The 20,717-nt window shown below is 62.6% G+C and overlaps 2 protein-coding genes across 6 annotated transcripts; both read left to right on the forward strand.

Annotated features, from left to right (window-relative positions):
• Positions 1-2,204: 2,204 nt before the first annotated feature.
• MEN1 (menin 1) lies at positions 2,205-7,201 on the forward strand (the record flags this gene model as incomplete). Of its 4 annotated transcripts, none has more annotated exons than XM_084231964.1 (9): positions 2,205-2,664; positions 3,554-3,762; positions 3,953-4,081; positions 4,349-4,389; positions 4,468-4,555; positions 5,248-5,384; positions 5,777-5,912; positions 6,368-6,532; positions 6,719-7,201. In XM_084231964.1, the coding sequence occupies 9 exons, from the start codon at positions 2,205-2,207 to the stop codon at positions 7,199-7,201; spliced, it is 1,848 nt and encodes a 615-aa protein (XP_084088090.1). The 4 variants fall into 4 exon arrangements, with proteins under 4 accessions (XP_084088090.1, XP_084088091.1, XP_084088092.1 ...); XM_084231965.1 differs by having other exon boundaries at positions 2,205-2,649; XM_084231966.1 differs by having other exon boundaries at positions 2,205-2,649; positions 3,554-3,657.
• A 1,085-nt stretch (positions 7,202-8,286) lies between these two features.
• MAP4K2 (mitogen-activated protein kinase kinase kinase kinase 2) lies at positions 8,287-19,584 on the forward strand (the record flags this gene model as incomplete). 2 transcript variants are annotated; one of them, XM_084238143.1, is made up of 32 exons in its annotated part: positions 8,287-8,382; positions 8,474-8,531; positions 8,756-8,846; positions 8,936-9,000; positions 9,288-9,343; positions 9,661-9,708; positions 9,789-9,831; positions 10,205-10,277; positions 10,354-10,485; positions 10,562-10,624; positions 10,932-11,013; positions 11,104-11,211; positions 11,609-11,687; positions 11,933-11,991; positions 12,443-12,486; positions 12,566-12,604; positions 12,694-12,727; positions 12,821-12,926; positions 13,012-13,100; positions 13,177-13,218; positions 13,328-13,412; positions 13,507-13,586; positions 13,656-13,716; positions 13,792-13,909; positions 17,587-17,645; positions 17,731-17,834; positions 17,927-18,104; positions 18,737-18,805; positions 18,904-18,990; positions 19,169-19,239; positions 19,338-19,393; positions 19,497-19,584. In XM_084238143.1, 32 exons carry the CDS (start codon positions 8,287-8,289, stop codon positions 19,582-19,584), a joined length of 2,463 nt encoding a protein of 820 aa, XP_084094269.1. The 2 variants fall into 2 exon arrangements, with proteins under 2 accessions (XP_084094269.1, XP_084094270.1); XM_084238144.1 differs by having other exon boundaries at positions 13,036-13,100.
• Between the last annotated feature and the right edge of the window lie 1,133 nt (positions 19,585-20,717).

Here is a 20,717-nt window from a genome sequence, read left to right on the forward strand (position 1 = left end):
GATGCTGAGACTTTAACCGTCGTGCCACCAGGGAGGCCCCTGAGAATCATGTATGATCGCTGTCTTCAATTTCTTCCCATTTTTCTTGAGCCCAATCCCTTGGGGCTTTTGCTCCCAAACTGCTCTTAATATGGTCACCAGGGGGGCTTCCCCTGTGGTGCAGCGGGTTGAGCACTGCGCTGTGAAGCTGCCCGTAGCCTCTGCAGAGTGGGTTTGATTCCCGACCAGCCAGGGAGAAACCCACATGGCGTGGCAGACCTCTCCTGCCTCGTCCGCTGCTCCCCTCAGCAGTGTCTTCAGCCTGTCTGCCTGTTCTGTTCCCTGCTCTGTCTCTGGTGAATTCTCTCACCGTCCCACACCTCTGGTCTGTACCCCACTTCTTGTATAAATAAATAAATCTTTAAAAAATATATAAGGTCACCAGGGATTCCCACTGAGCTAAATCTGGTCAGTCCTCGTTCCTCAGTTGCTGATCCATGAGTGGCACCTGACACCATCACTCAAACATCTACCTGGGCTCCCAGTCCATTCTGCTTTAGGACACCCGGTGCTCCTCTGGCTCACTCCCAACTTCTGGCTGATCCCTCTCTGATTCTTTTGCTGGTTTCTTCTGGAAACTGGAACCCACCTCTCCAGAAATGGGAACCCACCCCAGGACCAGTCTATGTTGACCTCATTCAACTGCCTGCTTACAATCCTCTCTGTATACTCATGAGCCCCAAATTTCTATCTCTTGCCCACATCCTTGTATCTAGCTGCTGATTCAGCATTACCACTCAAATGTCTAGAAGGCAATTCAAAGTGGACATGTCCAAACCCTCCCCTCCACCACGCTGGGCCCTTGAACTTCTATCTACCTGCCTCCTATTGAGCTGCACTCCCTGTCGAGGCTTTGCACTTGTTCCTGTATCTGTTTGGAATGTCCTTCCTCCGATAGCCACATTGCTTATTCTGCTTCCTTCCTCAGAGTCCGGCTCAAACTCCCTCTGCTCAGTGCAGCCTTTCCCAGCTCCCCCACTGAAAGTGCAGCCTCCTAAGGACTCCCAGCTCCCTTCTCTGATGGATCGATAGTTAACAAATCATTTTCTAACTTTTACACCCCACACTTATGATGTGCCTACATCCCCCTCCTGAGGGTCGAGTGTATGACTCTGTAGTTATTAGTATTGATTTGAAGTTTCAGAATATTAACATAAATACTACCCTATCGTGCATGTCGTCCTGCAGCTTTTCTTCATCAGTACGCCCTGAAGATCCATCTCGAGATGCATAGGGCTACGTTTCCAACTTTTACCCTTTTATAAATAACTACAGTGGTCCTTTAGTGGTGGTATTTTTTCTCGTGTTAGATTTTCTCGTGGACAGAACTGGAGAACAGCTAGATATACAGTAAGCGCATTCCCACGCTAATGGATGCTCACAACTATCCACCTGAGGCGGCTGAATTCAAGGGCCGTCCGGCGGTGCTCGCCGCGCGGTTTCCCCAACACCTCGCTGACTCCGCACGGACAGCCTGGGCGCCGGACTACAGCTCCCAGAATGCACCACGGCGTATCGGCCTACCTGGTTGCGTAAAATGGAACGGCCAATCCTTGAGGCCCTCAGGGAGGCGGCGCTGCCTCGACTCCTCACCTACCTCTGGGCGCTCTCCCATCAGCCACCGCGGGCGCGCGGCGCAGGCCACCCTTTCCACTCGGCGGGGCAGGAGCGCGCCGGGACTCCACTTCCCGGCGGGCAGTGCGGCCCGAGGGGCGGGACTCCATTTCCCAGCAGGCTCGGGCGGCGGGCGCCGCGGTGCCTTGTGTGGGATGTAAGCGCGGAGGTGGGCGCGGGGGACGGAGGCCAGGACTCTCCTTGGGATTTGGGGGGCTTGGCCTGGGGGCGATTTCCGGACGGACTCCAGGGGGCCGGGGTTCCGGGCGAAGAGAGGGAGCGGGGCGGCCGCAGAGGGTCCTCAGCGGCGTCCTAGGGCCGCGCCCCCCATCGGGGCCGGAGCTCCTGGGGTTTGGGGGCCAAGAAGGCCCTGCAGCCTCGGCGGCGGGTCGCACCCGAGGAAGAGGGGGAGCAGATGGGGGGAGGCTGAGGGGGGCGGGGAAGCGAGGGATTGTGGGGGGGAAACCCTAGCAGAGCCTGGGAGGGGGCTCCTCGGCTGCGCCCGCCCGACCCTCCCTCCCCCGGCTCGCCGCAGGCCGAGGCCCGCCGCCATGGGGCTGAAGGCCGCCCAGAAGACGCTGTTCCCGCTGCGCTCCATCGACGACGTGGTGCGCCTGTTCGCCGCCGAGCTGGGCCGGGAGGAGCCGGACCTGGTGCTCCTCTCCTTGGTCCTGGGCTTCGTGGAGCACTTCCTAGCTGTCAACCGCGTCATTCCCACCAACGTGCCCGAGCTCACCTTCCAGCCCAGCCCCGCGCCTGACCCTCCTGGCGGCCTCACCTACTTCCCCGTGGCCGACCTGTCCATCATCGCCGCGCTCTATGCCCGCTTCACCGCCCAGATTCGCGGCGCCGTCGACCTGTCTCTCTACCCGCGAGAGGGGGGCGTCTCCAGCCGCGAACTGGTAAAGAAGGTCTCCGATGTGATCTGGAACAGCCTCAGCCGCTCTTACTTCAAGGACCGAGCCCACATCCAGTCGCTCTTCAGCTTTATCACAGGTTGGAGCCCAACAGATGGCAAGGGGCGCGGTCCCATCCCACCCGAGAACCTTGACTCCCCTTCTTCACTGAACTGTATGGTGTCCTGACCTCTTTGGGAAACCTGGTAGCCTTGTTAGGTGGGGCCGGTGTTAGCCCCCCTTTTGTAGTTAGGGAAGTTGGAGCCCAGATAAGATAAACAATGGGTCAAAGTCAGAAGACAGCAGGCCTGGGACTGTATCCCGATCATTGGCAGCACCTCCGTCCCCACCGTTGAGCACCTACAGAGATCCTGCAGCCCAGCAAGAGGCACAGAGAGCAGCAGCAGATTTAGGGGACAAGGAGCCCAAATTGGGGTGCTTTAGAAGTAATTAAATAATATCCTTTGAAAATGAAGAGGCTTGGCGCTGGACCTCAAAATGCTGAAGGCTCAGGGCTTACAAAGAGCTTTTTTCTTTGCACCAGGCCCCGCTGAGTGGCAGTCAGGCCATGGAGGCCATGTTGAGATAGAATCTGAGGCCGCTTCTGAACTTAGCAGGAAAAGCAAGCAGAGATAAATTCCAAGTATCTGCCAGTGGGCGTGTGAAAAGAGTTGGCCCGCATGCCCTGTTTTTGCCATCCCTGTCTAATGTGATAGGCGCAGTAGAATGGGGAGGTCCTCGAATGAACCGAAATCTGTAACTCAGTGGCAGAGAAGGAGAAGGGGCGACCGGGTGGAGCTCTGGAAGATCCCAGGTCTCTTGTTGAGGGACGATGGAAGGGAGAGACTTTTCTCCACACAGGAGGAAAGAGAGTGTGATGAACGGGAGGGTCTGAGTTTTTGGTCACGGGGAGGGGGCTGAGAGGGAGCATGGCCCATCACTCTGTGGCCCCTTTCCCCGAGACCAGACCCAGAGGGACCCTCCTTCTATTCTCCCTTCCACAGGCACCAAACTTGACAGCTCTGGTGTGGCCTTTGCTGTGGTGGGGGCCTGCCAGGCCCTTGGGCTCCGGGATGTCCACTTGGCCCTGTCTGAAGACCACGCCTGGGTAGTGTTTGGACCCAACGGGGAGCAGACAGCTGAGGTCACCTGGCATGGCAAGGGCAACGAGGACCGCAGGGGCCAGACTGTCAACGCGGGTGTAGCCGAGCGGGTATGGCCCTCCAGACTCTCCTGGCCGGAGCCGCCCGAGGGGACTTCTTTCTTGGACCATTCCCCCCTCTTCCCTTCACCATTAACATGCCAGGAAGGGAAAGCAAGAGGGCCCCTTTCCTGGCTGTCGTTTCCTGGAGCAGGCACAGGGAAGGCCATCCTGAGACAGCCTGGTCTTGTCCTCTCCCCAGAGCTGGCTGTACCTGAAAGGATCGTACATGCGCTGTGACCGCAAGATGGAGGTGGCATTTATGGTGTGTGCCATCAACCCTTCCATTGATCTGCACACCGATTCCCTGGAGCTGTTGCAGCTGCAGCAGGTGAGGGGTGCCCAGGGGGCCCTGGGAGGCGCTGTCACTCCCTGAGCTTCAGCCTCCCCTCTGTGTCATGGGTGTTGATTCCTGGCTGGTCTTTGCCAGGACTCAGGACAGTGCAGTGGAAACTTGGCAGGCTTGGACTCCAGTAAAGGGCTGCTTCCTGCCCACCTGGTGGGAGGCCCCTGCTGGGCTGGACCCCACCTCTGCCTGGTAGACTGAGCACCCCCACTTCCCTTCCCCCAGCTCATACTCCTCTCCTTTGGCCCGTAGAAGCTGCTCTGGCTGCTCTATGACCTGGGACATCTGGAAAGGTAAGTGGGGGGAGCTGCCGGACTGGGCTTTGGGGGCTAGGGAGCTGGGTGCAGCCTGGACTCATGACCCTTTCCCAGGTACCCCATGGCTCTGGGGAACCTGGCCGATCTGGAGGAGCTGGAGCCCACCCCTGGCCGACCAGACCCACTCACCCTCTACCACAAGGTGGGGATGTCTCTGGAGGGCCCAGAGGGAGGCCCCAGCAGTCACTGGGGTTCCCTTCTACCTGGGAACTGGGTGGGGTCAAGTAAGGAGAGAATTTGGTATGTTTTGGTGGGTAGTGCCTGTCCAGTCCCCACTTTATCCAGGTTTCCCTTGCTGTCCAAGGGTAAAACCTCCTATTTGGCATGATTTGTTCTTTTGGAGTCTGCGAATGCTCAGAACTTTTTTCATATAAATTAATGTTAATAATGGTCCCAGGCCTTCAAAGTTATCTGCCAGACCATGCCAACTAGGAAGGCTCTGATTTTGGGTGGCAGGCTGACTTTGTATTTACCAGGTATGTAAATCAGTGCAGTCAGGGTGTCTGAGGGTTGTTCTGGATTCCCCATCCTGGGAGGGGTAGGGCCTGGATTTTCCCTCTCTACCCTGCTTCTTCTGCAACCTCTCATTGTCCTTCTGGAGTTCAACAGGCCCAGGGTGGTGGGGGCATTGGTGGAGGTGGAGGGGCATTGGATTGGACGTGAGGGCTTTCATGTTGGTTCCATGCCCCTGTCATCTGGCCCAGACCTCAGAGAGTCTTGCAGACCTCGAGAGGAGCTCCTGGTGGAGAGGCCCGCAGCAGGTGGAGATGGAGGTGCCCCTCTGGATGTGACTCATGGGGTGGCCTCCCTGAAGCCCCTCTGCTCCCTCCCTAGGGCATCGCCTCAGCCAAGACCTACTACCGGGATGAGCACATCTACCCCTACATGTACCTGGCCGGCTACCACTGTCGCAACCGCAATGTGCGGGAAGCCCTGCAGGCCTGGGCGGACACTGCCACCGTCATCCAGGAGTGAGGACCCTCCACCCGGGCCTCCGCCCGTCCTCCCCCACTCCCCGATTTCTAACCACTCACCCACGACTGAAACCTGGGTCCGGTCCTTTCCTCTTTGCAGCAAGGCCACCATCCCTCAGAGGCAGGAAGCCCTGATTAGGGCCTGATGCCTCTCTGTGCTGCCCCTTGCCTCCCAGTTTCCTGCATCCAGCAGTGCCCCCCCCCCCAAATCCCACGCCCCCCTCTTACTCTGTGCTGACACAGACACTGTTGTTTAGGAGTGAGCGCCCTAGCCAGGTGTGAGGTCCCTGGGGTAACCCAGGAAAAGAAACCTAGACTCCTTTCCCCCTCTGGGTCTGTGGGGGTACCCGCCATGGGCGAGACCCCATGTGGCCCTGCTGCTCTCACAGTTACAACTACTGCCGCGAAGACGAGGAGATCTACAAGGAGTTCTTTGAAGTAGCCAATGACGTCATCCCCAACCTGCTGAAGGAGGCAGCCAGCCTGCTGGAGGCCAGCGAGGAGAGGCCAGGAGAGCAGACCCAGGTGAATGGCTGAGGCGCCCGCCAGGGTGCACCCTCCTGCCAGAGCAGGGCTGCCAGCCATGGCATGTGGGGACTGCTGCACAGGCAGGGGTCAGGGGCCACAACGCAGACAGCTCCCTTCCCTTCTAGGGTAGCTAAGGTCCTGTGCCCAGGTTTGTTGGTGCTCAGGGTATTTTAGAGGTTTCTGTCTCGTGCTTTCAGGTAAATGGGGTGGAAGCCCGTCTTTTTTGTAGCCGGGGCCACTCATTCAGTTGAGGGGGCGGGATGGAGTGAGTGATGGCCTCTCCTACCCACCCGTCCTCGCCAGAGACTAGCTTTCCGCAGCGAGGGAGGTTCTAAGGCTCGGCTCAGCCTATGCTTACCTCTCCCAGGGCCAAGGAGGGTGGGAGAGTCAGGCCTGCACCTGCTGAGGAGCGAGTAAGGGGATCTGACTGTGCCTCTGTCCTCCTCTCCCAGGGCACCCAGAGCCAGGGCTCCGCCCTGCAGGACCCAGAGTGCTTTGCCCATTTGCTGCGCTTCTACGATGGCATCTGCAAATGGGAGGAGGGCAGCCCCACGCCCGTGCTGCACGTGGGCTGGGCCACCTTCCTTGTGCAGTCCCTAGGCCGCTTTGAGGGACAGGTGAGGGGCAGCGGCACTGGGGGGTGGGGGGACCGGGAACTGCTGCTACTGGAGACCCCTGAAGTCTGTTCATCCCCTTTGGGTGCGACTGTGCTGAAGCCACAGACAGGATGGCTGAGGCTGGGTCCTGCAGTTCTGGCCCCTGGCTGCCACCTTCCTCTCAGCTTGCCCTCCCCACCCGCCCAGGTGCGGCAGAAGGTCCGCATAGTGAGCCGCGAGGCCGAAGCTACGGAGGCTGAGGAGCCTTGGGGTGAGGAAGCCCGGGAAGGCCGGCGGCGAGGCCCAAGGCGTGAGTCCAAGCCTGAGGAGCCGCCACCACCCAAGAAGCCAGCACTGGATAAGGTCCCCGTTGCCGGCCAGGGTGCCGTGCCAGGACCCCCGAGGAAGCCCCCTGGGACAGTCCCTGGCACTGCCCGGGGCCCTGAAGGCGGCAGTGTGGCTTCGGTGCCAGCGCCTGCCGCATCACCGCCACCAGAGGGTCCGGTGCTCACTTTCCAGAGCGAGAAGATGAAGGGCATGAAGGAACTGCTGGTGGCCACGAAGATCAACTCGAGCGCCATCAAGCTACAGCTCACAGCACAGTCACAGGTGCAGATGAAGAAGCAGAAGGTGTCCACACCCAGCGACTACACGCTTTCCTTTCTCAAGCGGCAGCGCAAGGGCCTCTGAACTACACTGGGTCTGGCTGATAGGAGTACGGCTCGGCCGCCCCCGCCCCCCCCCCCAGGGAGCCTAGCCCAGCCTCCATGCCCCAGCTCTACCTGGACCAGGCTCTGGGTCCCTGCAGTATGAACAGACTTCAGCCCAGGGACTGGGACCCTGCCTGGCATTGGAGTTTGAAACCCACCCCCCAGAATCCTATCTGGCCAACGGAAACCTCACCCTAGGCCCCCATCTTCAGTCTGTGAAGGCCCAACCTCCGGAGAGTCAGGCTCCACCTCCGTGCGGGGTGCTAACCTAGGCCTGACCGGGGTTGCTCCCGGCCCCCCTGGCCAAGGTCCCATCCTTTACCCCAGCGTTACAGGGCCCACCGCCAGCCCGGGAACCCAGGGCCGGCTCAGCCCCGGGAGTTCTTTCCTGCACTTCAGAATTCCGTCCCTTGGAAATCCAAGCTCCCTGCCCCAGAGGACGTAACGCCTCCAGAATTTGGAAATCCTGTCTTCGTCGCATCCTTACCCCAAAAGTCCTGGACCGACCGGGCCAGTGTGAGCCCTGAGCCCCGCCCCCTTCCTGACCAAACTGGCCCCAGGTCAGAGCCGACCTCTCTTCCCACCCCGCGGGGGCGCCCCCGAGGTCCAGCCCGTCTCGGGGGACCCCGGAGGAAATCTGCAGGGGCTTGCGAGCGGAGAGGGAAGCCTGATCGCTTCCTGTTTTGTACATAGATTTATTTTTCAGTTCCAAGGAAGATAAATACATTTTGTAAAAAAGAAAGACGTCGTGTTTCATTTGGGGGGCGGGGGGGCCCCTCTCCCCCGCCTGCGGTCCCCGGCCTCGGGCTCCCACCCGCGGGCGCGGCTGACGGGTGGTTGGCGGAAGGGCCGCGCGCGGGGGCGCCGCCCGGCCCGGGGCTTCCCCGGCGGCCTCGGGCCCGTCCCGCGGGCGCCGCCTCCCGGCCGGGCGCCGGGACATCCCCGGGCTCGCGCCGCCCCGCCCCGCGGCCTCGCGCGCCCCGCCCCGGCCCGCCCCGCCCCGCGCCGCCCCGCGCCGGCTCCGCAGCTGCGCCCGCCCGCCCGCCGGCCGCCCGGCGCCGGGCCATGGCGCTGCTGCGGGACGTGTCGCTGCAGGACCCGCGGGACCGCTTCGAGCTGCTGCAGCGCGTGGGCGCCGGGACCTACGGCGACGTCTACAAGGTGCGGGGCGGCCGGGGGGCGCGGGGGCGCGGGCCGCGGGGCCGCCCCCCGCGCCCCCCTCACCTCGCCGCGCCCTGCCCGCCGCCCGCAGGCCCGCGACGCCGTCACGTCGGAGCTGGCCGCCGTCAAGATCGTCAAGCTGGACCCGGGTGAGGCCCGGCGGGCCTGCGCGCGGGCGGCAGGGCGGGCGCCGGGGCGCCGGGGCGCCGGGGCGGCGGGAGCGGGCGCTTCCCGGGGCCCGGGCGGCGGCGGGAGGCCCCGTGCGGCGCCCGCCGGCCCGCGGGGCGGGCGCGCCCTGTGCCCATTCTGCAGATGGGGGCGCTGAGTCAGGGCGACCCCGGTGCGGCGCCTCATGATGCCCTGTGCGCCCCAGGGGACGACATCAGCTCCCTCCAGCAGGAAATCACCATTCTGCGCGAGTGCCGGCACCCCAATGTGGTGGCCTACATTGGCAGCTACCTCAGGTGAGGCTGCTGTGCCCCCTGCCCCTCTGGGCAGCCCCCGCGGCCCTGCCCTGCGCCCACCCGGCTCTGTGTCCCGCCCCCTCCCCCAGGAATGACCGCTTGTGGATCTGCATGGAGTTCTGTGGAGGGGGGTCTCTGCAGGAGATTTACCACGGTGAGGGCCCCCAGAGGGCCGCAGCCTGCTCCCCACCCTCACCCCCACCCCAGGGCCAGAGGGGAGCCCTGGGGCCCTGGACTGCTTCACTCCCTCTCCGCTCCTAATGGGCTGTGTGACCTTGAGAGAAACGCTGTCCGTCTCTGGGCTCTGGGCTCCAGGGTGTGCCCCGAGACATGGCCAACACTCCTTCCACCTCGCAGTGCCTGCTCTCCCCCTCCCAGGGGGGTTTGGGAGGGTCAGCATATCCCCCAGACCCTGTGTCGATCCTCACCCCTTCCCTACAGCCACCGGGCCCCTGGAGGAACGGCAGATTGCCTATGTCTGCCGGGAGGCACTGAAGGTAGCTGGGCCCCTAAGGATGCTGACGCCCCGAGTCCCCAGAAGCTGGGGGCAGGAGTCCAGCCAGCTGGGGGGGGTGGGGTGGGTGCGGGTGGAGTGCCTTGGGCAGGGCTGGTCTGAGGGGCTGTGGGTCCTGGGGGCAGGGGCCCCTGCTCTGCTGCCGGAAGCAGCCCATTTCCCTCTTGGCTCAGTCACTTCCTGTTTGGGGAGAGGGGAGGAGGAAGCGGCTTGGGTGGGGGGCCCCGGTCCTGGGAGGGGGTTCAGGAGAGGTAGGATAGTGCTGGGCTGCAGCCCTCAGGGCCTCCTTTTTGTCCCCAGGGGCTGCACCACTTGCATTCTCAGGGGAAGATGCACCGAGACATCAAGGTAGGGGTTTGACCCGGGCACGGCGGGAGGGAGGAAAAGGCTCTGGGGCACCAGACGGGATTCTCTCTCCATTCCCACAGGGAGCCAACCTTCTCCTCACCCTCCAGGGAGATGTCAAGCTGGGTCAGTACCCGGGGTCACAATCAGGGTGAGGGTTTGTGGGTGCTCCTGAGGTCTTAGAGTCTGCTTCCAGGTGCCGGGTGGCCCTGGGCAAGTCACTTTGCTACTCGAGCCTTAGTTTTCCCTTGGGGGGAAGCAAGCTCTTTGCTGGTAGAAGCTGGCTGTGGTGGGGAATCCAACAGGCACTTGGTGAGGGATCAAAGGGGGTTGACCACTTCCAGGAGGGGGGCCTGGCCTTGTTTTGGGCCAGTGACAAATGAGGCTGAACCTGGGCCACCTGCTGTCAGCCCCGCCAAGTACATCCTGAGCCTGAGGCCTGGAGGTGGGCAGGGAGCCTTGGCCAGCGGCGGGTAAGAGTAGCTCTTTCTCCCTGCAGCTGACTTTGGGGTGTCGGGAGAACTGACGGCATCCGTGGCTAAGAGAAAGTCTTTCATTGGGACTCCGTACTGGTGAGGCTACACCTCAGCCTGAGGGGGCGAGGGCCACATGGGGCACCTGGCCATCCGACTGTGCCCCCACCTCTAGGATGGCCCCGGAGGTGGCTGCTGTGGAGCGCAAAGGTGGCTATAATGAGCTGTGTGACGTCTGGGCACTGGGCATCACCGCCATCGAGCTGGGCGAGCTGCAGCCCCCTCTCTTCCACCTGCACCCCATGAGGTCAGCTTAACAGGAGCCCCTGGCCTGACCCCAGGTCCCTGCTGACCCTTGACCCCTCATCTTGTCCTCTCCACAGGGCTTTGATGCTCATGTCAAAGAGCAGCTTCCAACCACCCAAGCTGAGGGACAAGACACGCTGGTGAGGGCCCAGGTCCCCCTGTTGGGGCCCCAAGGCGGGGAGGAGGCTTCTGCCACATCCAGGGCCAGCCTCTAGAGCCCTGCTCTCTCGGGGCTCCACAGACCATCCATGGGAGGAGCCTAGGCTCCACCTGGACTGACTGAGGACCAGTGGGGACAGGGAGGAGGGTGTGATGGAGTTGCTGTTATGCTGCAGTAGAGATGGCTCGGGCCTAGGTGGCTCCTCTGGCGGCAGGTGGTAGCTGACAGGATGCCCTGAACCGAGCGCTCACCTGGGTCTGGGGGTGGGGGACTCTTGTGCCCACTAGGACCCAGAATTTCCACCACTTCCTCAAGCTGGCCTTGACCAAGAACCCCAAGAAGAGACCAACAGCAGAGAAGCTTCTGCAGGTGGGAGGCAGAGGGGTGGGGCAGGGGTAGCAATGCTGGAAAGCAGGGGCCGGCAAGCCAGGGGCCAACCTGTCCCCCTCCATCCTCTAGCACCCATTCACCACCCAGCAGCTCCCTCGGGCTCTGCTCACACAGCTGTTGGACAAAGTCAATGACCCCCACCTGGGAACCCCCTCCCCAGAAGACTGTGAACTGGAGGTAAGTGGGGAACTGGGGAGACACGGCTGGGCCTGGCCTGGCTATGTGAAATGTGAAGGTGATTTGGTCAAGTTCTCTTTGTCTTGGGCATTTCCACTCTGGGAGCTTCTCTGCAGTTGTGTTCCCCGTAGGGGCTCTCCCCTGAGCTAGCATTCACTTCCCCGCCCCCCTCACAGCAGCTGCTCTTGGCCCAGGCTGGCCGTGCCCTGGCTAGGCCGTCTTCTGCTCTCTGTGGGGCCTGTCACTTGCCTCCCTGGGCCGGCTCTCTCATCTGGGAAATGAGGGTGCCGTTTCCTCCCTTGTGGTCTCAGAGGGTTGTCGTGAAAATGAACATGTTGGTGTGTGTAGAGCGCCTGGGAGGGTAGCCGGGGTGAGGCCTGCTCTTGTTCTCCCTTAGACTTACGACATGTTTCCAGACACCATCCACTCCCGGGGGCAGCATGGCCCGGCCGAGAGGACCCCCTCGGAGATCCAGTGTGAGTCTCCTGGGCAGCTGTGTGTGGACTTGGGGGAAACTGTTTATGTGGATTTGGGGGGACTGTGCAGATTTGATGGGGTACCCTGTGTGGTGAGGACTCGGTCGGAAGGACTCTATTGGATGGGAGGGGGGGTGTGTGTGAACTTGGTGGTGGGGGCTGTGTATCAGGATTTGGTGTGAGCATGGGGGTCAGTCCCGACACTCCACCCCCTAACCTCTGTATGCTGCACCCCCCACCCCCAGTTCACCAGGTGAAATTTGGTGCCCCACGCAGGAAGGAAACAGACCCGCTAAATGAACCGGTGAGGGCTGGCTGCAGAGGGGCGGTCGCAGGTGGGGAGGGCAGCCTGGCTGGAGGTTGAGCAGGACGGGCCGGCCCATGGGCCTGGGCCGCTTTTCGAGTGAGGGTGACGGTGCCTTTCTGGCAGCGCCCCGCTCGGCAGTGCCTCGCTTGCCCTGCGCCGGCCTGGAGGATGACTCACTGCTCCCGCTTGCTCCCTGTCAGATCTCCTTCGCTCCCACCACCTCGGTCTCTCCGCCTGGCTCTCGCTGTCTGTCTCGTTCTCTCCTGCCGTTTGTCCATCTGTCTCTCTTTCACAATCTCTTCGCCTCATTGTCTCTGTCTTTCGTCACCGCCTGCCTGCTACCACTCACTTCCTTTCTGCCTGTCTGGTGTGTCTCCCACAACCTCCTGGCCCCCCTCACGGTGCCTCTCTGCCTCTCTCCCCGTTTTTCTGACTTGGTTCCCCCCAGTGGGAGGAGGAGTGGACGCTGCTGGGAAAGGAGGAGCTGAGCGGGTGAGTAGAGAGAGGGAGGCTTCGCGGGAGGGGGCACCAGAGGAGCCGACCTCTGACCCCCCTCCCCTGCACCGGCCAGGAGCCTGCTGCAGTCAGTCCAGGAGGCCCTAGAGGAAAGGTGAGGGGCCGGGGCAGAGGGTGCAGGCCGGAGGGTTTGGGCGGGCCCAGTCTCTTCTCATGCTTCACCTCCCTCTGCTGTGTCCCCAGGAGCCTGACCATCCGGCCAGCCTTGCCGCTGCAGGTAGGGAGTGGTGGCATGCTGGCGAGGGCAGCGGGGAGTTTATAGCTCAGGGGACCTGCTGACAGCGGGGCGTGGCCTCCATTCTCCTGCCAGGAGCTGGACTCCCCAGATGACACCATAGGAACCATCAAGCGAGCCCCATTCGTGGGGCTGTCCCCTGCTGAACCTCCCACCGAGGACCCTCGAGCCAGCCCCCCACGTGAGCCCCCGCCCTGGGGATATAGGCCCTGGGGGGGCTTGGAGTAGGAGAGCTGGGGCTGGAATTCATAGGTCTGTGCCTGCAGGAACCCCACCTCCACCTCTCCCAGGGCCTGAAAGCCCCCCCCAGCTCCCCACCGCCTGGACCACCATGAAACACCGGGAGGATCCTGAGGTGAGGAGGTGCCACAGAGGGGCTGGGAAGTTGGGGGCCAGGGAATCCCTCGGCCCTGACTCCTTTTTTCCCCCAGAGATCATCCTGCCATGGGCTTCCCCCAACGCCCAAGGTGCACGTAAGTATTTTTGTTTCTTCAGCCCCACAGTTCTGTGGGGTCCCCCCTCCCTGCCCTCCTTGCCCCTCCAGTCTTGTGCCCCTCAGCCGCCTCTGCCTCTCCCCCGCAGATGGGCGCCTGCTTCTCCAAGGTCTTCAATGGCTGTCCCCTGCGGATCCACGCTGCGGTCACCTGGGTCCACCCTGTCACCCGTGGTAGGCCTGGGGCAGGGAGGGTGCCATGGCGTGGCAGTCCCCAGCGTGGCCCAGGGGGTGGGGATGACCCCTGACCCTATGTCCGAACCTGCAGACCAGTTCCTGGTGGTGGGGGCCGAGGAAGGCGTCTACACCCTCAACCTGCACGAGCTGCACGAGGACACCCTGGAGAAGGTGAGCCCGCGGAGTGGGGGGCCGGGCCAGGCCGGGTTACTGACCCTCCACCTCTGCTCTGGCCTCCAGCTCATCTCCCACCGCTGCATCTGGCTCTACTGTGTGAACAACGTGCTGCTCTCGCTCTCAGGTACAGGTGGGGGCAGATGGGCCCCGATTAGCCCCCCCATCCCCCACGCACCCTGACCCCCTCTCTCCCTGGCAGGGAAATCCACACATATCTGGGCCCACGACCTCCCAGGCCTGTTTGAGCAGCGGCGACTCCAGCAACAGGTTCCCCTCTCCATCCCCACCAACCGCCTCACCCAGCGCATCATCCCCAGGTGGGGCAGGGAGGAGGCAGGGGAGGGGGCTGGGAGGAGGCAGTGGGGAGCAGAGGGGCTCGAAGGTGACCTAGCCTGTGACTGCATCTTTGTGACCCCAGCCTGGCGGCTTTGCCTCTGAGCCTGTCTCCTTGCCGGTCATTGCAGCTGATCCTCTGCTACCTACTGGGGACGAGAAAGAGCCAGTGGCTGTGGAAGGGCTTGGCACGCTGGGGGCGCAGTGGCTGGTCGGGTGTGGGGCAACGTTTACTGAGCACTTACTATGCGCCGGGTCTTGTGCTGGGCTTAGGGATGCAGAATCAAAGAAGTCCTTGACAGACAGCCCCCTAGTCCTGAGACGAAGGGGGCCTTGGGCAGGGACCCAGCGAGCCCTGATGAGCTCGTGGGGTGTGACAGCACCTGGAGATCTTCTGGGCAGATGGAGGGAATAGCCTTCGGGCAGAGGGAACAGCAAGTTAGAAGCGCATCTAGAGCACTGGGAGCTGTGACGGGTTTGGCCTGAGGCAGGAGGTCAGGACAACCCCCGGGGAGGCTGCACAGGGGGCAGGGCCTCCCCTTTGATGCCAGGCCCAGGATGTGGGCTTTATTCAACTGGCAGCCTTCCCACGAGTGTTTTATTTATTTATTTACTCAAGAACTGGGGTACAGTCAGAGGCACAGGAGGGTGAGAGAATTCACCAGAAACAGGGCAGGGAGTAGAACGGGCAGACAGACCAAGGACACTGCTGAGGGGAGCAGCGGGCGAGACAGGAGAGGTCTGCCACGCCATGTGGGTTTCTCTCTGGCCGGCTGGGAATCGAACCTCTGTGCAGAGGCCGTGGGCAGCGTCACAGCACACGCTCAACCCGCTGCACCACCAGGGAGGCCCCCCACGAGTGTTTCAGAACTCTGTCAGTAAGGGTTTTTCTTGTTGCAGGTGACTCAGCTCACTGGCTTAAGCACAAAAGAGAATGTATTGGTTCATTAATTAAAGTCTCGGTTAGCTTCAGGCTTGGCTGGATCTGGGCTTAAACAGCAACCTCAGGGATCTTTCTGCCTCTCTTGGCTCTGTGTTCCTCGTCGCCTTCATTCTCACATAAGCCTTGCTGGCAAGTGATGGCTGCCGCAGTTGTGGGCTGACTATCCCCTGGCGCAGCACCTGTGCAGCTAGACCTTGTTCCCATATAATTTCCACAAACATCCCGGCCCGTGCTCAGCGGGCTAGCTTGGGTCTCTGCCTCCCCCAAGACAGCCACCTAGGCCAGGCAACGGGGCGCTGGGGGGCCAGGTCGGGGCACATGTCCTCTCCTGGGGCTGTGAGGAAAGGGAGAAGGGCTCATCTGGACAGATGACTAGAGGCATCAGCTGGCTGGCTGTGGGGGCAGTGAGGAGACTGACAAGAGGCCCCCGGAAAGGACGGGATTCGGCTACCGCATGGTGAGAACTGGGCCGACTCAGGAGATACTGAGGAGGTGGGAGTGAGGTAAGGGAGTGGGAGGGGTCGGGAGGCCTCCAGAGGTGCAGATTGTATCTGGTCTTAATTGAGGTGCCGAGGCGGCGTCCACGACAGAGTCCTTCACTCAGTCTTTGAACGCATACCTTCTCAGCGCCGTGAATGTGCCAGCTGGGTGGGGGCTCGAGATACCGCTGTGCACCGAGAGACCCTCCCGTTCTCTAGAGGTTGTTGAGAGGGACAGGCCCACAGGAAGGGGAGTGTGTTCTGTGGCGATGCATGAAGTGCTACGTGAAGAAGAGCAGGGAGAAGAGGGTAGGGCGTGAATTGAAACGGGGTGGTCAGGACGGATCTTGTGGAGAGGGTGCTGTCTGAGCAAAGACTGGGAGGCGGTGAAGGAGCAAGTCTGCCACCATCCAGGGAAGGCCCCCCAAGGTGGGTGGGGACAGCCAGTGCAAAGACCCTGAGGCAGAGTGGCCCGACCTGACTGAGGAGCAGCAGGGAGGCTAGCATGGCCAGATGGATGGAGTGGAAGGGAGGTGACGGGGGGTAGGAAGTGGGGGGGGCCCGTCGCCACAGCCAGGCCTTTGACTTTGTGCCAAGCAGCCTGAAGGCCGCTTCTGAAGAGTGACGGGGGTGGAAGTGTTGAGGTCACTGCAGCCTCTGTGCAGGGAATGGACTCGTGGGCAAGGGTGGAAGCGGGGGTGAGTCAGGAGGCCATTGCACTGTCCGCTGGGGCCCTGATGGCTTGGGCCGGGGCAGCGGGGAAGTAGAAGTGGTGGGTTCTGGTTTGATTTTCAAAGTCAAATAACAGGATTTCCTGACGGTCGGTGGATGGAGAGAAATGGAGTAGGGATGCCTCCGAGGACTTTGGCCCAGGCAACGGAAGGATGGAGCTGTCATCAGCTCTGGGCGGGGCGGAGGTCAGCGTCGTATTGACATGTGCAAGGGGGACCTCCATCAGTCCCGGGCGGGCGAGGCTGAGCTCCGAGGAGGGCGTGGGCTGGGGGCTAGACCTCGCCCTGACCAGGTGGGTGGTGGCAGCCGGTGGGCTGGGAGGGGAGGGCAGAGGAGGCCAGGCCAGTGCTACACCCGCTGGGGAGATCGGGGGTGGGGGAGGAATGGGGGTTTGGCCCGGCCCTTCCTGCCTGTTCTCTGGAGGGCGCACCTGGAGCCCGTGGCCTCGGGCTTCCTGAGCTCAGTCTCCAGCCGCTTCTCTGCTTCAGCCCAGGACCTGCAGGAAGCAGGCCCGTTAGAGCCCCCGCAGGTCACAGGCACTCGGGGCATGTGTGGGAAACAGCAGGCTCTTGGTGTCCACGTCAAATGTAAATTCAGGGCACCAGAATTGCTCAGAGAGAAAGACAAATGCAGAAATCTCTGCCTCTGTCTCATGCAAAGGCCAGCTGGGGAGGAAGTGGAAGGAACCAGGGAGAGAAGAGAGCACAGCTGGAGAGCGAGAGGGCAGGTGCAGCGCCTCAGCAGGCCGGCTCTGCTGACCTGTGGCCCTGGTCCTGAGGAAGGAACAGGCTCAGGAAGTGCCGTAGGGGCTGGGGGGACGCCGGCAGTCAAGGCGAGGACCCTGCTTCTCCCAGGCTCCAGGGTGAGCCACCCGTGTGGCAGCGTCAGCTGAGGCAGCGGCTGCTCATTTCCCTGCAGGCCCTGCTGGCCTGGGGCTGACGGCTCACCGGTGACATGCAGCCTGCGGATGGGGCTGTTCCCGTGCTCGCGCCGCCAGGCCCCCGCTGATGAGCTGCGGACCCTCCATGTTCTTACTTCTTCATTCATTTCCTCACTGACGCCCTGTCTTTTGCCTAAGAAGGACTTTGAGTGACTGGAAATAGGGTGTGGGGGCGTCGGCACGCAGGACATTGACCTGGGGGTGAGGTGCGCGCAGGGCAGGCGCCCTACCGGCTGGCAGCCTCCCCAGTTCCAGCTCCGTTGCCCCTCGCTGCTAGCCCTGTCCTGCAGGTGGCGGCGTTGAGGTGCAGAGACCTTAGTGGCTGGTCCAGGGCCGCGCACTCAGCTGTGACCCTGAAGCAGAGCGGTTCTGGGCTTTGCTGGGGGTCTGCACCTCGAGATGGCCTCAGTTCCTGCACCCTTCCCAGCTGGCTCACCCGGGTGCAGCCTCCCCAAGCCTCAGTCTCGCCCCTAGAAGGTTGGGGAGGTGATGAACTCCACTTCTTAGGGCTCTGCTGGGCGGCGCCCACCATGGCCCCCATGACATGGCCTGGTTTTCCCCCTGCAGGCGCTTTGCCCTGTCCACCAAGATTCCTGACACCAAAGGCTGCCTGCAGTGCCGCGTGGGTAAGAGCTGGCTGAATGGGCCGCGGTGGGGAGAGTGGAGGGGGTGGGCTCACGGGCCGGTGCCCACCACCTGCCTCTCCTGCAGTGCGGAACCCCTACACAGGCAGCACCTTCCTGCTCGCCGCCCTGCCTGCCAGCCTGCTCCTGCTGCAGTGGTACGAGCCGCTGCAGAAGTTCCTGCTGCTGAAGGTGCGGGGCGGGCGGGCAGGGCGCTGGGACCCTGGGCGGCGGGTGGCTGGGCCATGCTGGGAAAGGAGACCTGACCCCCCTGCTCCCCCCAGAACTTCTCCAGCCCCTTGCCTAGCCCAGCAGGGATGCTGGAGCCACTGGTGCTGGATGGGAAGGAGCTACCGCAGGTGTGCGTGGGGGCCGAGGGCCCTGAGGGCCCTGGCTGCCGTGTCCTGTTCCACATCCTGCCCCTGGAGGCTGGCCTGACGCCTGATGTCCTCATCCCACCTGGTGAGCTGGGTGCGCGTGTGCGCGCGTGCACAATACAGCCAGGGCGCCACACACACCTTGGGGCGGGAGCCCTCGGCCTCTCTCCAGCTGGGCTTCCATAAAAGATTTTACTCTTAGACCAGAGGGCACAGCAAATAAGAAAAACCTGCACCATAGGGGCTGCTGGGACAAAGCCAAACGAGGCAAGGCTGTGCTGAGGCCTCCATGCTGAGCCAGGAGGGGGGCCCTGGGGGTGGGGCAGTGCCGGGGAGCAGAGTGAGTGCCAACAGGCAGAGGAGAAGGCGTGGCACGCTGGACCAAGGCCCTGCTGCGTGCCAGCCCTTGCCAGGGTCCTACACACCATATTTCGTTCTTGAACACGGACGGGCCTACACGGAGGCACGGTCGAGCCTGTGTGACAGTCAGGAAACGGGCCCAGAAAACTGAGGTTGCACAGGTACTGAGCCGCCCGGTGTGGCTCACCTGGCTTCTCTGAGCTTCTGTTTCCAGCTGTTCGGCGAGAATGGCTTTCTTGGCCCCACCAGGCGGTGGTGAGGCTGAGGTGTGTTTGGCCGGCGGGAGCCTAACCCCCATGTCCATATGGGGCCAGAGCGGGGCTGGTGGCTCAGCTGTTCTCCCTTCTCTGTCTGCAGAGGGGCTTCCAGGCTCAGCCCAGCAGGTGATCCAGGTGGACAGGGACACAGTCCTAGTCTGCTTTGACCGTGAGTGCCCCGGGTCAGGGCTGGGCATGGTGGAGGGTGGGGGTGAGGGAAGCCAGGGGGGGTCTCCCTTCCTGCCCACCTGCCCTTTCCCTGTGCAGGCTGCGTGAGGATCGTGGACCTGCTGGGCGAGCCCACGGCCACATTGGCACCCGAGCTGACCTTCGACTTCCCCATTGAGACTGTGGGTGAGTGAGCGACCGCAGCCGGGTGGGGGAGCAGTCTCCAGAGCCCCTCTCAAGAGCCATCCTGGCCCCCTGTGGTCCGGGAGGGCCTCAGCGGCCCCAACCTGGACCTGGAGCGTGGCTGGGGGAGCCAGCGTCCCCGAGGCAGACACAGGGCTGATGGCCACCTGGTCCCTCCTAGTGTGTCTGCAGGACAGTGTGCTGGCTTTCTGGAGCCACGGGATGCAGGGTCGCAGCCTGGACACCAATGAGGTAAAAGGGGCTTAGGAAGTGGGCTGCCCCCTACTGGGCTGTCCCCACCTTTTAGGAGAAGACTCACAGGGGTGGCCTCATGCCCCTCTCCTTCCCAGGTGACCCAGGAGATCACAGATGAGACCAGGATCTTTCGAGTGCTTGGGGCCCACAGGTAGGACGTGGCGTCCAGGCCTCCCCGTCAGACATCCTGGAGGCCAGAGGGACATGCCCGGGGCCTTCCCCACCTCACTCACCTCCGGCCCTCCCCCCCACAGGGACATCATCCTGGAGAGCACCCCCACCGACAACCCAGGGGCTCACAGCAACCTGTACATTCTCACGGGCCACCAGAGCAGCTACTAGCAGGCGCTGGCCAGCGGCACCCCACTCCAGCCCGGCCCGAGTTTGAGTCCTCTTGGGGCAAGGGGCGGCTCCCAGACCAGAGGAGCTCAGGCCCTGCCCTGTCCTCAAAGAAGGGCAGAAATAATCCTGAGAACTGAGGGCTGGGAAGGGAAGGGAGCCCACCCCACGCCTCTGCAATAACTGGACCAGAGGAAGCTGCTGTCCCCTCTCCCCTCACAGGCAGCCCAACCCTGGGGCCCCAAGGCAGGCAGACGCCCTGAGTAGGGCAGGGCCTCCAGGCCATCCATTCCATTTTGTGTCCATTTCCTCGCCTCTTTCTGCCAGGCCTGCCCCCGTGCCCTGTCCTGGGGAATCTAGTATTTAAGAGAGAGAACTATATTCCTATTAAAGCCGTTTAATTTTAATCCACTGATCCCTCTGCATGGGGGGATGGAGCCACTGCCCCCCTTCCCCGCTCCCTCCCTGCAGTTCCTGCACCAGGGAAGGGGCCACCTGCGCTCAGGTGACTCCCTCACAGGGGAGCAGGCAGAGGCAATGGAGGCCCATGGCCCCCACAGGCAGCTCAGGTGCTGGGCCTCCCTGGGCTCCCTGCTGCTCTGCTTGGCAGCCTTAGGCCCCTTTTGCACTGAGCCCTCCATGGAATCATGCAGATGGGGGGACTCTCATCCATGGGGGCCTCCCCCAGATAGGATCTCACCAGGCACCTTGTGGAAGGACGCAGGAGAGGCCAAGAGCTACTGCGCAGACCCTGACTGCAGCCCCGTCCTGGCGCCTCCCTGCTGTCAGGTGCGGAACAGCTGAAATCAGGCTGATCATCAGGCTGCACCCTGCTGAGATGAACCTGGGCCTGGCCCGCAGGTGTTCCCTGATGCACAGAGGGTCACCAGCACTGTGCCCACAGCCCTGCCTCTCTGCGTGTCCATCCACCCAGCTGACCTTGCGCTTTGCTCCTTTGTCCCTCTCACAGGCTCTGTGCTCCCAGCCAGGGCACAGAGCAGGCCGCTGTCGACCTTTGGGCAGGTGAGGCCGAGGAAGCAGGGGCAGCAGCTGGAGCCGGCGGTGGAGAGTGGGAGGGCCCCGGTCTGGGGGAGCTTGGGCAAAGGCCTGTGGGTCGTCAGACCTTGTTCCGCCGG

The sequence above is a fragment of the Talpa europaea genome, assembly GCF_964194135.1.
Source record: "Talpa europaea genome assembly, chromosome: 1".
Taxonomy (NCBI): domain Eukaryota; kingdom Metazoa; phylum Chordata; class Mammalia; order Eulipotyphla; family Talpidae; genus Talpa; species Talpa europaea.